Genomic DNA, 20,233 nt, shown 5'->3' with positions numbered 1-20,233 from the left:
TCAACCAAACGTCAAACTATAGGTATCCCTAGCAGAGGCAAGCCAGGAAAGAAGTGACTATTATATTCGTTTCAAGGATATCATTATAAGGCTAGTGTCCTTTCTGGAGTCTTGAAGCGAGGAGCGGTTACCGGACAGTTTACTATACCTGGTCAAGGGCCCTTAGTGACGGAAATTCAACTGTAAACAAACTCGTGAAGGCGGTTGGAAAGCCGTGACATGGCTGATACAGATGAAGGTATCGTGTAATTGTATGTTCTATAGCTACATTGTGTTTTTATGATGTCTTTCCGTGTACAATAGTAATTATCGCTTGATTTTGCAGAACCAACTGACCGACCTCCACCTACCGGCGGAGCTACAGAGCTTTTGCTGCCTGCCGCTGCAGAGCAAAGCGGTCAATCTGAAATGACTGAAGAACCTCTTGCTGTAGAACAGGCTGAACCTACTGAGGACCGGAAGTCGGTGACAGAAGATGACCAGAAATTTGTTGACGAGGACGCGAAAGCGATGCCGTCCAAGAGTGCAGAAGATAGGTCGCTGTCAACTGAGATGGAAGAGGGAGAGCTGGAGACGGTGTCTAGACCACCGACTGTGGCCAGCAAACACGTTTCGTTTCAGGAAGACCATGAAGGTACGGGAACGCCTACGTCTCAGTCTGGCACGCATTTGGGACCCAAAGAGCAGCTTGTTCAACGCTCTACATCGTCAATTCACCTGGAGGATACGGCAGTGGAAGAGAAGCAGACGTCTGTGACTGTTGTTACACCTGATGTTGATATGGAGACGGAAGTGGAGGAGGAAGGGAGGTCTATGACTGATGTAGAGACGACAGTGGAGGAGAAGGAGAGGCCTGTGACTGTTGTTACACCAGATGTTGATGTAGAGACGACAGTGGAGGAGAAGGAGAGGTCTGTGACTGTTGTTACACCAGATGTTGATGTAGAGACGACAGTGGAGGAGAAGGAGAGGTCTGTGGCTGTTGTTACACCAGATGTTGATGCAAATGAGAAGACACTACCAGAGAATACAAAGGATGGTATTAGTGATGAAACTGGTGAAGAAGATAAAAGAGAAAGAGCTGTTGCTGATTCTGAGCAGATGGTGGAACACAGAGACATGAAATCGGATATTCCACCTATTAATTTCAGACCAGACTTCTCAGCTTTTGAAGTCATCGATGTAGAGCAACCTGAGCAAGAAGGTATGGTCTGAACGCATTGAATTAATATAAAGATTAAAGTGTGGCAACATGTTATGGTATTTGCATTGGTTACTGATTTAGATTACCTACTAATATGGTTGGTAATTCATAATGGTCATGTAAAGTAAATGTACTGTTGCCTTAAGCCCTGTCTACTCTGGATCGTGATCCGATCGTGATAAATCTAATCCACATCAGGAGGTGATTTTAATCATGCTCGGATTATGATTGGTTGAATCCAATTAGAAAATAGGTGGGTGTTACCTTAATTAACATATGCTACGAGTATAGTTACAACGTCTAGCCCTACAAACTCATCTTTGTTCTCGCTCACCTTAGTCGGTGTATCAACGTTTCCACAAGCAAAGAACCCACATGTGAAAAAGAGGCGGAGGTATCAGTTTCAAAGTGCAGTGTGGACACTCACTAACATGTGATTGGATTGCGATCAGCACAATCACGATCCATTCTGGTCTAAAAGTGTGGACAGTCCTTTATACTACATGTTTATGGACATGTTTATGTGTTTACCAAAGAGATGTTTATTAAACATTCCAGGCTATGCCAGTCTGTATACTACAGTAGTAAGTGCAATATTGTACTTACCACCTTGGATGTCAAGTGGTATATAATATGCTGTTTACACATGTAATGTATATGCATATCTTGAATTGCAGGGTGTGTTTGAAACTACCATGTTTACACTAATACATCTCAGTAATTTCTGAGTGTAGTTGCATAGACTCGGTGTTGTGTTAATTAAGGGATATACGTTTTATTTGTTGTAGAGCTTTTATACACAGCAGATGCAAAAATCAAAGTGTTTCAGCGCGAGGACACTTCTGATTGGTAAAATAGATGTTTAGCTCAACTGATGATCTTGGAACGTTTAAATTTACTTGCTTGAAGAAGGAGCTCTGACAGGCATGGTGTTAGAAACACAGGAGTATACACTTAGTGGTACAAGATAGGGTAATAGACCTGGCGCATTTAATAGGTTTGTTTGTTTAGTGCTCTAGTGGACCTCCCTGTCAGTTCAACTTCAACTGGCTCTATTCTAATGATTCTATTTACTAATTACCTGGTCTATTGGAAGATCAAGATTGGTAAATATGCATAGTATTAGTATAAATGTAATACTGATATTACACTGCACATTACGTGCCAGCGAGTCTTGGAGTCTAAGTCTGCTTACATCGATCTAGCTACGTCTGGAACGTGGGACCCAGGCCAGCACTTCAGCAGTACAGCTCCTACATCTGGTGTAAATATTGTATGCAGATAGGTCGCACACAGAGGTAAGAGCAGACCTCCAACTGAAGTGGGTCAATTTGTTCGTACCCCTTGAACCCCGGCCCATTGGTATGCACCTGCAAGACTTGAAATGATACGCCAGAGTCGTTGTCTTTGAAGTAGTCGTTTATTGACTCAACCAACACAACTCTAGCTTGATAACTGATTCACGCCCAGCCTATTACTAGACACACTGCACTGCTATGCAACACACTACGAATGACTTCTGCTAGCTATTACAACCTTTATATACTTTCCTCATGGCACGATCATTCTTAATCACACACTTTGATGACACACTGTGGATCACGCGTTCATCATGCCCTGTCAATCAGTCAATTGCTGACCCCCTAGCTTGTCTGTTGTTGCTTGTGATTCCTTGCGGTTGTGACAAACTTAGATTAAAACACTTTGGGATTCAATCCTCTTACATTAGCTGCATATGAAGTGTAATAGTAGTAAAGATACAAGTATATGTTAGGTGCAATACTGTCATGCATACTGTTATATAGGCAATGAGAAGGATACATTATTCTATATAAATTATACAAATAGGAATTGTGGTTATATGTAGTAGGTCAATTAGGAGACGTAGTGGTATGCTTTACTTCACAATTGTTATGAACATTTGTGCTGACAGATGACCTTGCTTTGAAATCTGAAACTCATGCAATCCAAGGCCTTCTGGATGAGCTGGAAGACGGTCAGTCTGACCTGGATAGTGACATGCCTCCTCCACCTCTCTTCTCTCGGCCTGAACATCGATCTAATCGAGAAAAGCTTGCTGATCTAAAGACACAGATCAGTGAGCCACGTGGGCTTGGAGAGTATCTGGATGAGTTTGATGATGTCGTGAAGGATGATGTGTTGCTGATTGGTAACATCTCTTTGGAAGACATCCAAGAAGAGGAACGGAGACTTCGAGATGAACACATTGCATATCAGAAACAAGAAGCGAGCTTACAGAAGGAGAGATTGCAGGAACTGCTGCAGAAAGAAGAACAAGCTAAACTGGAGGTGGCGAACATAGCAAAAGATAAGAAAAAAGCAATACAAAAAAGAGAAGTGAGTAGACATACACGATAGCAATGCACTCCTACATTTATCGACTTGGTTAGAAGGCTGTACGTGTGTAGGAGGGTTGGGTTCATACGATTCTGAGTCTGTCTGTCTGTCTGTCTGTCTGTCTGTCTGTCTGTCTGTCTGTCTGTCATGAGTGAGACACTAATTGTGATGTAACATTGTAGACTATGAATTTACAAAGAGATCGCTTGCAACATGATATGCTTCAGAAGTCATATCGTCGTGCTGAACAACAGATGTTAGCAACTTTGAAGAGACGAAAAGCTGAAGTCAAGGTACCATTCTGTTGTTCGTCATCTATTGCATTGAAGGCATTTTATGCTTGCTTGCTAAGATGCTCACTTTACTTTAATACTGGCCTTAGTTATGTCTGCTTATTATTGATGAGATTGTTTGGTGCCTGTCTATTCGTTTCACTGATCTGTCTTTGTTTCCATACGGTGTGTGAGTTTGTTCATGTGTTTGTGTGTGTGTTTGTTCATGTGTTTGTGTGTGTTTGTGTATTTGTGCGTGTGCATTTGTGTGTGTATTTGTATGTGTATTTGTGTGTGTGTGTTTGTGCATTTGTGTGTGTGTGTGTGTGTGTGTGTGTGTGTGTGTGTGTGTGTGTGTGGGTGGGTGGGTGGGTGGGTGTGTGTGTGTGTGTGTGTCGACACAATCGTACAAGTAAAGTCTTGCCATCTTTGATTGTTGCTATTTTGACAATAGACTATGTATGGCGACCTTGAGGTTGCGGATGGTCAGTATGGTGGGAGTAAAGGTCGCCGTTGGAAGGTCGACTGGTCAAAAACACCACAACCGATTCAAGTCAAACTGAAGTGTCTCCGAGCTGTGAAAGACAAGCTGCCAGGTAGGCAGAAACAACAACACAACAATACGGTATCAACACACATTTGTAATCCTGCGATCTTTAACTAGCTGGCAGATACATAATGATGGTGTCTTTGTATGACCGACTGGGAGGTCATGTTCTGCGCTGGTCAGAATTGAAGGGACAGCAGTGGGGTGGTGCCACTCTTCCTGTGCAGCACGATGGCCATTATCACAACATCGAGTTAAAGCTCGATCAGAGCGTGTTCACTGTCTGTCCAGCCAAGCCTGACATCCGTCCGGCAATGGTGCTGATGTTTGAGTTGTTTCTGCTACGAGGAGCGGTGACACCCACTGACAGAGTGGTTGCTTGGGGAACGTTTCCGATATCAGATGCCGAATTCAATATCGTTGAGGGAAAGTAAGTTACGCTGTGCATACACTGTAGTACGTGGCATGTGTATGCAGTTGGACAAACATTGAGACAAACAGGGTGATAGAAAGAGCAGTCAAGCAGACAAACAAGGCAGTTATGGGGTATAGGCAGAATTGTTTTTTGCCATTAGGGAAAGGTATGATATGTAGCTGAATGCGAATACTGTTTTGGTGTTGTTTGTGCTCTTGTTGTATATGACGTATGTACATGATTGTTAGAGCCGATGCATAATATTGATAAACAGAAGATACACACTTAGGAGTGTGTGGTTGTTGTGTCTTGTTTTATTGTGTTGGTGTGCATGTGTGCGTGCATGCATGCGTGTACATGTGTGTGTGTGTGTGTGTGTGTGTGTGTGTGTGTGTGTGTGTGTGTGTGTGTGTGTGTGTATGTGCGCACGCGCGTGCATGTGCATGCGTGCGTGCGTGCATGTATGTGTGCCGTGCATGTGTGTGTGTTAGAAACAATAACAGTATAATTTTATTAGATACAAATGTTGTATGCTGCGAGGTGACATTGATCCTTCTATCGATAAACATGAGAAATTGGAAGAACTAATGGCTCGTGACTTGGAGAACTGGCTGTGCAACCTCTACTTTGATGTTCTTAAACTACCACGTTACCTTGCTGGTCAAAAAGAGTACGAGGTCGAACTTCAGTTTACATCAGGCTTGCTGGGGTTTCCCGATCGTTTACAAGACACTGAGTCAGCTGTTGATGGCAACGACCCAGTTGTAGACCAGCAAGATGAGGTACGTGAAGCGCTTGGCGGAAGTAGGAACTCCTTGGTTTCTGGTGGATCTAGCCAGGAAGAGGCTGGACAGGTAAGTACTTGTCTTGAGTGCTACTGTCTTGTTATGCTATAGAGATTTATCTATTCAAGGATGCGTACATGCTGCTGTCATGTGTTTGAACTAATTGTGATTGTAGAGTCAGTAATTAACGAACCATTCGTGTATTTATTTAGTTCTTGTTTTTTATCTGGGTTAGCCCTGTTTGAAGTAGCTTTGCAGTCACATAAGTATAACTCACATATTCTTGTTTGTCTGTCTTTCTGTCTCTGTTTGTTTGTCTGTCTATCTGTCTGTCTGTCTGTCTGTCTGTCTGTCTGTCTGCCTCTGTTTGTCTGTCTCTCTGTCTGTCTGTCTGTATTTTTGTCTATCTGTCTGTCTGTCTGTCTCTGTCTGTAAACATGATATCTTGTGAATGGTTTAGTATATCAATATGAAATTTTCAGAATATGAAGATCTTCCCAAGACCTCAACCGAGTTTGAAAATTAGCAGTCAGGGTTGACAAATTGAATAATAAATTAACGAATCCTACCTGACACTCCAGGATCTAACTTAAAAGACACTTTACGATTGGCACACAGGTTGTGTGATCCCATTAAAAATGGCTTCTAGTTGGTGATAAGAGCAATATTCTCTCATCGTAAGTGTAACACTTAGCAAAGTTTGAGACACTAAGTTGTACTGGGATTTCATTAGTAAATTAATTAGTTAAGGAAATTTTGCTCAGCTGCGTTATGAGATGTGCCTCTTAGGAAAGATGTTCAGGTTAGAATGGTGATTGGACTAGAGATATTTGCTAATAGTTGTAAGATACTGAAAACATGCATGTGCAGAGCATGTTTGCCTTACAGAAGGTACCAACAACGAATAACAGGGCAAATGAGGTTGCCTCCCTAGTCGCTACCACAATGTCTGAGAAACAGTCAAACTTTACTAAAATGATTACATGCGTAGTAGTTTCTTACAACTTTTATTCCTTGTTTTTTATTTGTAAGAATCAGTTCATGCTCAATTTTTTTGAAACGAACTGTGGACTCTATCATCATGTAATTAACTTATTATATTTATATTTCTGTACAGATCGTATAGTCAGGGCTAGCACAGTGTGGACTTCTATAGTTAAAATGATATGCCACCATAGTTTTAACACATTCCTTTGAATGAACAAAGGAAAAGTGTGTTGCACAGTCAGTAACTGAGTTTATGTAAAGCACGCGCTGTTATATATATATATATATATATATATATATATATATATAGCTATCAACACTGTGCTGTATGTATTACTCAACTTCTTTTTGAGTGGCTAGCAATTAAGTTAAGCGTAGAATTACAAGCTGATAGGTAAGACATACAAGTAACAGTAATCTTTACACTAGCAACTGTGTCTACATTACATTATGCAAAATGGTAAACATTTTTGGAAGACAGAGTGTGAGGTACATGTTGAGTGTTTTGCAACAATTGTGTTTTTCTTCTTTTAGCTTCGTTTGCGAACGGCTGCTGCTATAACTCGCGGCGATCTTTCAACCGTACGTCCCGAGACGTCTGTTCGTCAGTCAAGGAGGTTGGTAGAAGGTGGAGATTCATCTGACAGTGATGACGAATTGCTTGACGACGATGAAAATACAGAATTCACTGAACAGAACGGACAGCCAGGACTCTACTACAAGGTAAATGGCACAGTTACAAAGGACCTTTAGTCCAAAGGCAGTTGAATTAGCTCTTAATTTGACACTACAGAACCTTGCTTTCAATGCATGTCTCATCTACGTACGATTTGAAGCTGGAAAACCTAATTGAAAGCTACGAGTAATAGGAACGGGCTTCGAAATAGTCACGTGACTTGTAAGGAGCTGTATACTAACAGGGTTTATGTGCTCTGTAGCCCAAATGACCATATTTGGGTGCTACGCTTCAGGAAGTTCCGAATGTATGGTATGCAAGCAAGTAACCAATTGCAACGCATTAGTTTTTTTGTGTTGCCAGCAGCAATGAAAGACTGTGACCGGGCAGCCAATCACTAAGCGCTGTTTGGCATGAGAAAGATTTAGCCAGAAACGTTGTCTCAACAGAACGTTGTATTTCAAGAAATGCTACCCGGAAATCTATGAGCATCCATTCAAGCTGTGGTAGTACAGTATGCACAAAGGGGAAACGTAATGGGGTGTTAAAGGAGAACTCTCACCAAATACTAAAACTTGTTGAAAGAAGGATACAAGGCCGTATCTTCCTGCAGGAAACCTACGGTCCAGACAGCCACAGAAGCAGAGAATCGGCAACGAGTTGTTCAAACAATTCCCCGTATGTACACAAAGTCTTACTCTCTTGAAGTAACTACTTTAGGTTTAACCGTACCAAGTGCTCCTAACGCACCCAAAATTCAGCGAGACATGATCTATGAGCTAATCTAAGAAGAGCCTCCTTCTGAGGTTGTATTGCCACAGTCGATACTTGCGTGATAACTTTGGGGTCCCACTTTGCTTTAGTCAATAATTCACAACTTGACACCATATGTCTCACAATCATTACCTTGAAATGTGCACAGATATCGGTCTTCCTTGCTAACCAACAATCAGAGGTACGCATATACCACATACGGGTACTAAACACGCCTACGCAGGTAATTTCAATACTTTATTTCTTCGTTACGGTAAATTTCTGCAGTAAATGGTTACAAAGGGTTGTGTCATGAAGTGACAGCTTTTGTATGAGAGATAGTTGATTTTGGTGAGAGTTCTCCTTTAACGTCAAGGACTTGGTTGCTAAGATGATGACAATTGGCCAATCAGCAGTTGGTAAACACTTTTGTGGTATTTGTGAAGACCATGGCCTAGACGATAGCAAATGTTTCAATCAATTTCAACTCAACTGGACTCCTGGTTATAGAAGCTATTCCCAATGAGTATTGCTTCGTAGCTTTCATGTCAATGGAGTTTACTGCAATATTGCCCACAAGGCTAATGAATAGTTTTTCCAAGAATACTGGTTGCCTATAATATGCAGTTGTGTGGTGTTATGTAGGAGTGGAATGAAATAAGCACAGTTGACCTTTGCTTGCTTTATGACAAATAGTGGATGGTATTGTTGAACCTCATGATTACCTGTAGGATTATGCAAACGTTTCCTGTACTGCTGGGCACTTGCTAAGGTTTGTGTGTAGTTAATTAGGATATGGTAAGGATTTAGTGCAAGGTGTGATATGCAGGAAAAATGGACCCTAAAGGTCACTTCCTCATATGACATAGTTGATTAAATTGTGGCTAAAGGCATTTTTGGTCCGACTGTGTGCAGTGTATGCTTGTTGTGGTCCAGTCGTTGGAAGCTTCTCAAAACTCTACACCTCGATATACAAGTGCAGGCTGGTGGCATGGGGTTTCTCAGAGTGTTTTTGGTAGTCATTGTAGGGGCTTACTAGCAACAGGTCTCTGTTGACATATTTGTATTTGTATTTGTATTTTGTATTTCTTTTACTCCTCAACTCAGCAGTCAATCTTCCGGGTACTGTACCAAGCACTACACATACATGAATATTTACGCTAACATACGTACTATATAGTAAGTGAAAGACTGTCTAATATTTTAGAACACATGGATCTAAATATCAACAGAACTTCCGTAGAAGCTGCTTAAAGGAGCATTTCGGAGAACTGCGCAGCTTTAGTGCGCAGTGTAGTGCGTAGTCAAAATAGTGAGGTCCGGTGATCGAGGGAGTTTGCAGAAAGTCTTTCTGCGTAGGGATGAGTGCTTCGTAAACTGTTAGAACACGATTGCCGACAGTGTCCACTGCCTCTAACGCCAAAGAATCTCACAAAATGCCTATTCTCTCGAATGTTGCCGGACGGAAATAAATCACACGAAAAGGTCAGTCTGTAGACAGTCTGAAAGTAGCACGATGGTTACCACCATTCTTAGAGTGACGGAAACAACAGAGAGACCATTTCTGGGAACGTGATTACGTCAGTAAGGCTTACGTGATCTGATGGCGCAGAAAAATGCTTCACTTGGCGGACGAAATTCTTGAAACGGCTTGTCAGTTTTTATGTTTTTAAACGTTCTGAACGTACACATCTATTGGGTTTGCTCTGAAATATCACCCAGATACCCAATTTGGTTAGTATATATTTCCCATTAGCGGAAGCAAAGGCGGAGCCAGCAGCTAGTGCATATCTTCGGAATGCTCCTTTAAAATCAGAGACTTTAGAGACTATTCTTAGCCTAATATATATATATATATATATATATATATATATATATATATATATATATATATATATATATAGTAAGGGTATTAATGTAGCCAAACATTCTCAAAAAGCTAGAAATACAATAAAATGGACAAATGGTGTGTCATCTCGATTTCACACTTTGGTTTAGATTTTACTTAGTTTGTTACTGGACTGGAGCGTAACTAGGCATGAGGCAACTGGCATGAGGCCTCGGTTGAAAAAGTGGGTGTAGCAGTTAAAGAAATTTTTTTGACTTACCTGCGACTTAACCAGCAGTCTTCAAGATCATCAAAGAGAACATTAGGCAATTTGATGATGCAGGTAATCGTAGACTTGGTCAGTTGGTGTGGTAGTCTTTGTTGCTGGTCACGTGACTAATGTTAGTAGCCTCGGTATTCCAGACTGCTTTCTGCACGTGATGGGAGGGGAGAGTGGGAGGAGAGAAGAAAGCAGTCTGGGGACAGCTCTATTGTAAGTGACTTCGGAAATAGGCGGTGTTCATCTTAATCGATAATTACCCACATTCATTAGGAACAGTAACAAGCACCAGATGGCTCGTGGGATATTGCCAGAAGCTGTTCGCTGCCAGCCGACTACAAACAAACGGGAGAACGTAGAAAATGAGTGACTTACTGAATCCAGTAGCGAGAAGACAAAGACGTTGCGACCTCGTACTAAAATCGCTTAGCAAGCAGTTGATTGGTCTTCAAGGCTTCAAGTCGGAACAGCCGCTGCAATGGCTTGATCGTCCGGTAACGTCTGACAAGCATTCGCTGAGTTATCATGTCATCAGGAGCGAAACTCGTAGCGCGTTGCATTTGTGTTAGCTGCACCCCATTGTGCTATTACAGTCGTCTGAGAATTGCTTCTAGGTAATTACAAATTACTCATTGACGTCAACAGTTATCTACAGCGCTGATTGGCCGTTTTTTAGTGGTGGTTTTGATTGGAGCGGATGTTTCTAAACTTGAGCAGTCGCGCCTCTTCCGAAGTCACTTACAATAGAGCTGTTCCCAGACTGCTTTCTTCTCTCCTCCCACCCTTCCCTCCCATCACATGCAGAAAGCAGTCTGGAATACCGAGGCTATAATGTTAGCAGCACTTCAAATTAATATTAACAAACTGCTTCGATAAAGTTTAAGGTTAGTTAGACCCTTTAATTAAAGCTGTTAAGTTGGTGACAATATTTTTTTCTGAGTTCAAGAATACGATAGTAGGCTTAGTGGACACTTTTTGTTGCTGGATGTTTAAGTTACGTGTTGAAGGATTAGAAATTTTAAGAATGCAAGAAGTGAGAGAGTGATTTGTGATTACCTTTTTTGTGTTGAAGTAAAAGTGAGTGAGTGAGTCAGTAATTGCTTGTCAGTAGCGTGTGTGTGTTAGCTTTGTTTGTCCCATTTTATCGGTTCTATCATGGGATGATTACGTATTGATTTAATATGTAAGTTAGACTGGGTTGTTGTTTAGAAAAACATTGATTTAATGTACTACACGTGCTTTTTTCGCTTTGGTGCTTTGATTACTGTTGAACTTCAAATATAGTAAGTGAGTGAGTGAGAAACAGTGAGACAAATGGGTTTACAGCATCAACACAGGAGACTGAGAAAAATTCCAAGTATCGAGATCTGCACTTGGTCACTTGTTCCACCCTTTAGCTATAGAGGGTGGGGATGTCTGCAGAAGATACGTTGAGAGACGCTTCAATAAAAGCTCCAGCTGTAGTGAACGTGTCATCTGCCCGATTCCGCTCACAGTGGCCTCTTCGGTTGTCATCTTGTCTCTGAAGGAAAGTGCAACCATAATTGACAACGAACTTGTAGTATTGTAGGAAAGAAGATAAATAATTACCTGAGGCATGAAACACTAGGGTACAGTAATGCTGGTGGTCACATGACATATGACCGACTCGACAACTTGCTCTGCCTTCGCGCATATGTCAAGAGTGGATGCCACCAATTATCTCTGTTACTATGATGCACAAATGATTAGTGTTGCTATGTCAACAACACGACACAAGCTGTTTATTTAGGACAGATTTCTTTTCTGTCTTTGAGATGTTTTAATACTTACTGCGACGTAGTTTGTGATAAACGGAGCGCACTGTTCTGATAGTTGTTTCATGTACACGTGTATAAATAAAAATGAGTGAGTGAGTGTGTACTGTACATGTGTTGACCTTTGTTATGTTGTTTAATTAAATAAATAAAATGAGTAGCCCATGAGTGAGTAGGTTACATTGTGTCTCATTTAGTTGCACACAAGGAATCCTGCAGACCGATACTACAAACAAGTATACACAATGCTGCCCAAGACGCCGATGCTGAAGAAACGGAAAAAGAAGGCACTGAGTCACTTAGAAGAGCTTGAAAATCACAGCATATCAGTCAAGTAAGACTCTTTGTGCAGTTGTACTGTACGTATTGCCAAAATTTAATGATTTAAAAGACACGAAGGCGGTGCCAATATTTATCAGAGATTTGTTTTTAGTGTTAATGTTAGTTTATAGGATTTTCTAATGTGAGTGATTAAGGGCTAATATCAATAGGGTACTATAGTTGGGTATTTTGTCAATCGTCATTAGGGATGCTTTGTTCAAATTGCAGTTTACGTACTAAACCATTAGCATAGATCTTTTGGCATATACTGCTTAACTAAAGCAAGTTGTTGCTTGTCACTCGGCAATGGAAGCCTTTTGGTATGCAAAATGTGTAAATTGGTTTGTGCGTAGAGTCATTGCTATTTGTTGTTCTTTAGTTTTTATGGACTTTGGTGTATGCACATGTGTTTACTTAGGCTGACATCCAGAGACTGACATTTTGAGACCATCTTTTATTGTTTGCTTTGTATATGTGCAGTGCATGCCTTGCAATGCTTCATCTTGATTTTAAGGATTCACAGCATTGCATACTCATTACCGTTTCTAACTACTGTATTACAATGTACAGTCTGGGGTGGGCATCATATAATGTGGTTCTTGGTTGATTTTGTCTCATTTATTGTAAAAATATATTCCCGATACTGAGGAGGGCTGGCAAAGCATATTAGATTGGTCTCACACGACGTGCATAGCTACTCACGTGACATACACAGCTGTATGCAGAGCTTCTGATGCAAGATGAGCAATGCGACCGTGCTATGAAAATTGTGTTTTGTACTACCAATTGGAATTTAGAAGTACTAACAAATGGATCAAGGACTTGAGTGTCTAATTTTCACAAATTTATGGATGGTGATGAAACATCTTAATTACTATGCTGTTTGCTGGTCATTCTTTTCCTTGTCTTGTAGTTTAACTAGTTTTGAATATTGGCTAGGTTTTAGATCTCGCAAGAAACATTAGATTACCCAGTGCATACACATTGTGACAATAGTGGAAGCATTTTAAATGTTATTACTAATTGATATCAAACTTTAGCTTTCTGTTTGGCAACACTGAGATGTAGAACACGGTCCTCAACTCTAACATCACATCTTTCCAGAGTAATCGTTATTTCTGATACCTGACACTCCCATCCTTCAACAAGGATTTGCATGTGACCAACTGTGCTGTATGCATCATTCGTACAGTAGCCAATAATAACCTGACACACTGCCTAATCCAGCACTACAGAGTGCAACTGATGTGGTCAGAATAATGAGGACCAACTGTCTTAAATACAATTTTTATATGCTGATAGGGTAGTATGGAAAATTCTGACGTAATTAATATGTAACTATTGTATGATTCTTATAGACCTCCGTTTTCAGCTAAGGGACGAGATGAAAAACGCAGCAGCAAAAAGATTCAGTATGTTGGTAGGCAGCTGCTGGCAGAGATGGGTCTTTCTCAGTGGAGATCTCGTGAGTTTTGGGGTATGATCATTATGCTCATTTGTGTATTTTGGATAAGGCTCTACCTACACTACATCGGACAGTGGCTGTTCCTCAGTGGTATACAAATTCCAGTCAACAAGTGAGAAGACATGCAATGCGTGTATAGTACTGGAATTGTTGGTTATTTGTGTGTGTGTGTGTGTGTGTGTGTGTGTGTGTGTGTGTGTGTGTGTGTGTGCACTGTGTGTGTCACATTGAGTGATTTGCAGTCGGAAAGAGCTTGGCTGTATGATCGGGATATGTACTAAGGCATGAATTGTCATTAGTTACTTGTTCACTTGCAAACGTTGGCAAAGTTCAAGAAAAGGATTTCCAACTTTATGATACTGTTTTTGTCCAACAGTAGGAAGAGGATGGGTGTTTGTTGTATACATATATGCACAGGTGCATTGTGAATGTGGGCGTGCATGGGGATATGTATGAGGGTGTGAATGGAGGTGGGCATGCATGTGGGCATCAGTGTAGTGTGTTCATATGTGCTTGGCTTTGTGATTACTGAACATCATTACACTATGGAGCATTGATGATGTTAGACAACAGTTTATACGTCAAGCATGGAAAACAATAGAGATGATGACTTGTACTATAGCATCTGAGAGTTTTAGTAGGTACTATGTCGTTTGTCTTGTCAAGCAACAGCAATGTATAGTTGCGACTGGTTAATTAAGCCTGCAATCACTTTTTATGATGTCTTTGTGTGGCAGGTTTGAGTTTCTGGCCTACACAGTGTTTCTCAGGTACCAGAGTTCATTGCTATTCACCCGTGAAGAGTTTGCTGTTGTCGTAATTGGCCCGATGACAAATGTCGTCGTCTTTGCTTTGTTTATTATGATGGCTTGGGCTGCACAACGAGTGTTTGGCTCATTTCCAAACATCCTGTCTCGATTCATCGTTGCCTTTGGAATTGAGACGGCTCTTGATCTGGTGCTTGTTACTATTGTGGATATGGCAATGGGCCGATACCAGAACCAAGAAGGTAATGTGAATGTTGATCCATTGTAATATTATTAGATCTTAAACTTTGCAGTTATTCACATGTCTGTCTGTCTGTCTGTCTGTCTGATTGTTTACCTATGTGTGTGCCTCCTCATATAATTGTAGTATAGAGAGGCAATTGGTACTGCCAGTTCTGTCATTCCTTCACGTCAAATTAAGATTAGGCAGTCAAGTAGATGTTTGTATGTTCTTTTGCTTGTTGTGTCAGCCTGTCGTCTGCTTGGTTGTCCATCTCTGTCAGTTACATGAAACACACACACACACACACACACACACACACACACACACACACACACACACACACACACACACACACACACACACACACACACACACACACCACACACACACACACTCACACTCACTCACTCATGAGCACAACACACAAACCACTTATCATCTATACTGGTAATCAATATTGTGCTGTACCCATTAGGAACTGAACCAATAGCCGATGCTGCTAAACTCTATTGGCATTTCTTCCGACTCGAGGGGAATGGACTGGCTGGGATTTTTCTCACTCTTTTTGTCTACTTCTTCATTATGTTTGTGGCAATCGCTTGTCTGTACATGTACTTTCTCAAGCTCCATATGAACGGAAGAATGCTCGACATCTATCATCGTCTTCACGGCAGCCAGGACGACTTCTTCGTTCCCTTCGACTTGGAGATATCTAATGAGGAGCTGAGCTACATCGTGAAGAAAGCCGAACAATGGCGTGGAGAAGAAGGAGAGAGGAGAAAGACAGCTGTGTATGATTATGTGTGGGAAGAAGAGCAGGTAAGACAAAGATGTGATGACATAGCGTTATACCCTTGCACATTCCAGTCTAAGTGTGTGGCCCCTCCTCCAATTGATGACAAATGGTCCATGTTTTCAGCCACATATTCTCCACACCCAAGAGCAGTGTGAAACAGCTGCCTGTTATCAACTTACCCATGCCACCAGGTCAACCCCAACCCACATACCTTACTTACTGTCAGACCACCAAACATCAACCATGGTTACTCTGTTGCTACAAATGAGATCATCACTCAATACAAAGTTAGTGTAGAGGCCAGAGACTTAACATTCATTCCACCTTGTAATGCTAAGTGAACCATACCAGGGTGTACCTCATATTTTTGGTAATGTCAAAGGTTGATGTACTGTTATTGTACAGTTTGCACTACCCGTTAAAAATGCAATATGCCTGTAATCCAATTCTCGTTTGTGCTCACCGCCCTTGCACCTTCTGTTCCACAGCAACTGCGGAATTTCTGAAGCGCTACAAACGGAGAATGTCAAACATTTAGGACTAAGATCCATCTTGAGGGTGTTTCCTCGTGAATTAACATCAATTAGCAAGTGACATTGCAAATCCTGGAATTTCCTCCCACTGCTAGGTACTGTGTACTACTATGAACCGTCAGATAACTAGATTTCAGGGTAACGAGCTGATTCTAAGTTCGGTAACTGTTTTATTTCCAGGTGGGCGACAATGGAAATTCGACGAGCCAACAGGGCCGCCGCGAGACGACGAGTCACGTGTCTATTTATACGATACATCTTGATGGGCTTCGTCAACTCTACCGACATTTCCTCCGACTACAAGACGGCGCCATTGTCGAGGTATTCGGAGACGTGGGGTCGGTCGGGCAACGTAATGTCGACAACAAACTTCAATCTCGCTTACCAGTGGGCGAAGGAGGATCCAGAGAGCAGCTGTTTACAGTTGCGGCCACCGACAGGGGATTGACGCCCTTGAATTCAACCCGCGCAACAACCTGCGCCACCGTGAGACAGCACGCCGACTTCCTGTCAATTCCAGAACACAAATATGGCAAGGGGACGCCGACATCTCCTGTTTGAGAGACACCAACGGAGTTGAACTCTTGTAATTGACCGTAGTTTGTAGTAATAGATTTCCTGTACAGTTTCGTGTCTAGTTCCTGGATAGAATTATGTAGATGAAGCGGAAAATACTAATAAAGTTTGATGCATCGTGAAACCGTTTCAAACGCGTTACTATCTATGTACGGATGTTAGAGGTTAGAGGGCAAAACCCATAGTGTGTCGATGCAGGTAAAAATACGGACTAGTATTCTAGACAAAGGTTGCAGAATGGCGTAACTCGGTGACATCGCCCGTGGCCCGTGTCACTCACAAGTTGGTACTGCTCGAAACGGCTCGAGGCGTGGGAAGCTCGAACACGCAACGTTTGGCTCGTGATATCGATGTCAAACCAGACTGTGAATTCTGACAGACACGTGACGGGGACGAAACTAGACGTTGTTTGTATTCGCGTCGAAAGTGAAGTCGATTGTGTGTTCTATTGTTGGAAGTTACGAGTGAATGCCTACGAGTTGAGATCACGACTGCGTCAGCTTTGACTGCTCGTTCGTTGTAGGTGTAGCATTCCCTTATCACGTATGCTATCTCAGGCAGTCGCGTGCACCTTGTTATGACTGACCAATCACATGACGCTGATGTCATTGTTGGCCAACCCGCTGCTAAGCAATAGCCACGCTGACTGGCACGGAAGCGCTCGTTTATCGCCAGCCGGCCGGTCAACACGCCCCCAATAGTGCTCGTGAAGAGCTTGCAGCCGGTCAGTCAGCATGCAGTCAAGCAGTCAGTGCTGCACAGTCGCCACGCAAGTTCACGTCGTTAGACCCGATGGTTTCTACTGGCCGGCTGCATTAGAAGGCAGGTGTTCTACAGACATGTTTACTGTGACCTTCGACAATGGGCAGAGGGCTGAAGTGCCTCGTGACTGCATCGTCGGAACGGGTTTCCAGACCCTCAACGATGTCCATCTCAAGCGCGGACAGAGAGTTGTCTGCTGCATCGGCGGACACGAGCTAGAGGCGGATGTCATTGACCAGCAACGTGGTTCTGTGTCGGTAGCGCTCAACGACGGAAGGGAAGTGGTCGTGCAGAATAACGATTTGCGGTTCGTGTCTTGGCGTCGTCGTGGCTCTCTCGACGATGGCTACACGTCTGCTTCACCAGACACTCTCTCATTGTCCGGGTTGAGTCCCAAGTGAGTGCACCGATTGTTTTTGTTCATTCATTGTTGGCACACGCCTATCACGATGACGCAATATTGTTTTCCTCAAGGCTCGAGAAACGGCTGGCCGATGCACGCAACGCCAAGACGGAACGAGAAGCGGAGAACATTCTCAACGAGTGCACGGCCGCTCTTGTTCTAACGTCGCTCAGCAGCTCGCCCATGTCTTGGGATGGAGGTGAGTGTCTTTGTAAACAAGACCCTCAACCTGACAGCGCACTGTCGGTCACTAATCCTAACCGCTGCACATTTCAGGCCCCATCAAAGCACCTGAATCGCCAGTTTGGAAGGGAAAACGACAACCACCTCCGGCTTCTCCATTGGCTTGCGCGGCAACCGCTAACTTACGGGTGGGGCGTTATCCAAGTCCCTCCCCCTGTAGCACTCCTACGCCGCCTCCAGAGCACGAACCATGCGACGATGTGACCGCAGGTCACTCGCCTCTCCTCGCCAGAGACACTCGCTCTGTAAGTCACGTGACACGTCGTCGCATACGCGTGTTGACAGATGATTGTTCTCTACGCAGTATTCTCCGGCACTTGTTAGTGACAGTGCGAAGTATCAATTCAATTTTCCAAGGTAAACGAAAATGACATGAATCTACTTTGCATCACTGAAATAATTGTTGTGCAGCCCCACCGCATCGTCTGGAGATGCGTCCGTGTGGAGTATGGCCGCATTGAGTTCACCCCTCCGAAAAGCCGAATTCGTCTACAAGTCACAGCCAATCACAATCCCTCATTCCGGCACGCGGATACACCCGTATGTGGACGAGAGAGCATTTACTCCGCCGAAAGCCGATTTGCCGATTCTCTATCGACAAGGTGCCGATCAAGACCAACTGGGTCGCGGTCGTCCGCAGTATGCGGCGAGTTCTCCGGTTAGAAAAATCAGGACAGACGGTAGGAAGTGTCGGAAAGTGTACGGGATGGAAAACAAGCTTTTGTGGTGTACGCAATGTAAATGGAAGAAAGCCTGCACACGTTTTATCGACTGAAAGAGTGACGGAAGATGCCTACGCCCAGTGTATTGACTGAATTTCACTGGGTGTGGTTGTACATTGTAAATCATATGTTATATATATATAAATATATATTCTTAGTCATAAGTAAAATATGTTTATTTTGTTAAACTGATTTTGGTAGAGGTAGTAGACCGTAATATCTACAGTTGAACAATACAATTTTAATAATACTGTTATTACAGATGTGTATACACGGTACACACAGGCACACACACCCTGGTAACTCATGCAAATAGTGTGGATCTCGGAAGGTGGTCAAGAGTGTTACTGGGTTAATCTAGTTGGAAAGGTAACCTTACATGGACAGTTGGAATTTCATTTAAACTCCTTTTAGCACTACTACTGTGTCTATATATTGATGTACACCTGTCAATTCCATTAATTGGTCTCTAGTGTATGTCTCTCTGGGTGGCTCCTAGTGAAACCTGCACAAGTAAGGCATTGATATTATATAATTATATAAACACAAAATATGTAGAAAGTCCATATGGGAATAATTATTACTTCACATCACAAGCTACCGTATAATATGACCAGGCTCTGATCTCATAATAAGCTATGGGTCACTGTCCCATATATTCCTGGGGTTGGATGCTACGTTGTGTAGTAACTATGCTTTCTCCCTTCACATCTAAACTGACCTAAAGTTGATATAAATACTGTGCGTGTGGTGTGCCTGAAGCAAGAAGCCCTAGTTGCACACGTGGAAAGAAATCACTCGAAGTACAGATAAAAGGCTGGATACCAATATTCAATACCTTGGTTTTGATTTGGTATTAAACGCAGAACCTGCACTCCCTTATCATTCAACTAATTAAGTTAAATATGACTGGAACAGTCAGTTGCCCATTTGCTCCTATGGCTCCAGTAGGTACTTGATTATCACACTTAGTCGACCATTACCATAGGAACTTTTAGCAAAAAAAAGAGAACTGGTCTGAGTGATGAGATGCCATGCCCAGAGACATCATACATATTGTAGCAACCAAAGTCCACGGCCTACGGTTTCTCTTGGAACATTCAGCGAGAGACTATCACAGCAACCTAATCTACTACATGACTGATGCTAATGAAAATCAAAGCTCAGGTTTGTCACAGTTATTTTACAGCTACAGCTACATTGCAAGCTGTGCTACACAATCTCCATGCAGTAACCTCTGCCAGGATGCCGACTAGTGAGATAGCATCCTGCTAAATATTCCAACAGCAGTCCAAGCCCTTACAAGGTTTGTCACAACATGTTGACTCGACAATATGCATGCACGGATGCTCACTTGTGAAAATGAATAAAACAAGTACTCCTGCTCCACAACAAACACCCCATTCCCAAAAATAGCATTTAGAGATTATCAAAATCGGACAGCTGTGTTATCCCACACTAATACAAATGTCTCACATATTTAAGTTTCGACTATTCAACAGGTAGTTTAGAGACAATCTA

General features: G+C 42.4%; 2 protein-coding genes across 2 annotated transcripts; both read left to right on the top strand.

Moving 5' to 3' along the window:
• The first annotated feature begins 16 nt into the window (after window positions 1-16).
• Window positions 17-16,706, top strand: LOC134195324 (uncharacterized). The gene is made up of 13 exons (XM_062664335.1): window positions 17-238; window positions 326-1,204; window positions 3,138-3,562; window positions 3,745-3,855; window positions 4,289-4,430; window positions 4,499-4,811; window positions 5,314-5,650; window positions 7,103-7,291; window positions 12,099-12,235; window positions 13,581-13,799; window positions 14,425-14,696; window positions 15,153-15,496; window positions 16,187-16,706. The coding sequence occupies exons 1-13, from the start codon at window positions 220-222 to the stop codon at window positions 16,565-16,567; spliced, it is 3,768 nt and encodes a 1,255-aa protein (XP_062520319.1). The 5' UTR covers window positions 17-219; the 3' UTR covers window positions 16,568-16,706.
• Window positions 16,707-17,270: 564 nt separating this feature from the next.
• LOC134195325 (uncharacterized) lies at window positions 17,271-18,971 on the top strand. Its single transcript, XM_062664336.1, has 5 exons — window positions 17,271-17,741; window positions 17,819-17,946; window positions 18,024-18,235; window positions 18,295-18,347; window positions 18,402-18,971. Exons 1-5 carry the CDS (start codon window positions 17,317-17,319, stop codon window positions 18,763-18,765), a joined length of 1,182 nt encoding a protein of 393 aa, XP_062520320.1. The 5' UTR covers window positions 17,271-17,316; the 3' UTR covers window positions 18,766-18,971.
• Window positions 18,972-20,233: the final 1,262 nt, after the last annotated feature.

The sequence above is a fragment of the Corticium candelabrum genome, chromosome 20, assembly GCF_963422355.1.
Source record: "Corticium candelabrum chromosome 20, ooCorCand1.1, whole genome shotgun sequence".
Taxonomy (NCBI): domain Eukaryota; kingdom Metazoa; phylum Porifera; class Homoscleromorpha; order Homosclerophorida; family Plakinidae; genus Corticium; species Corticium candelabrum.
The sequence above is the reverse complement of the archived record's forward strand: the minus strand, read 5'-3'. Positions and strand labels throughout refer to the sequence as shown.

What these genes read in the sequence shown, in the direction of transcription:
- LOC134195324 (XM_062664335.1), top strand. An exon ending in GCCAGGAAGAGGCTGGACAG is followed by an intron (nt 5,651 to 7,102) that starts GTAAGTACTTGT and finishes TTCTTCTTTTAG; the next exon opens with CTTCGTTTGCGAACGGCTGC. An exon ending in ATACAAATTCCAGTCAACAA is followed by an intron (nt 13,800 to 14,424) that starts GTGAGAAGACAT and finishes TTTGTGTGGCAG; the next exon opens with GTTTGAGTTTCTGGCCTACA.
- LOC134195325 (XM_062664336.1), top strand. Translation starts at nt 17,317, where the DNA reads ATGCAGTCAAGCAGTCAGTGCTGCACAGTCGCCACGCAAGTTCACGTC. An exon ending in TTGTCCGGGTTGAGTCCCAA is followed by an intron (nt 17,742 to 17,818) that starts GTGAGTGCACCG and finishes GTTTTCCTCAAG; the next exon opens with GCTCGAGAAACGGCTGGCCG. An exon ending in TATCAATTCAATTTTCCAAG is followed by an intron (nt 18,348 to 18,401) that starts GTAAACGAAAAT and finishes ATTGTTGTGCAG; the next exon opens with CCCCACCGCATCGTCTGGAG.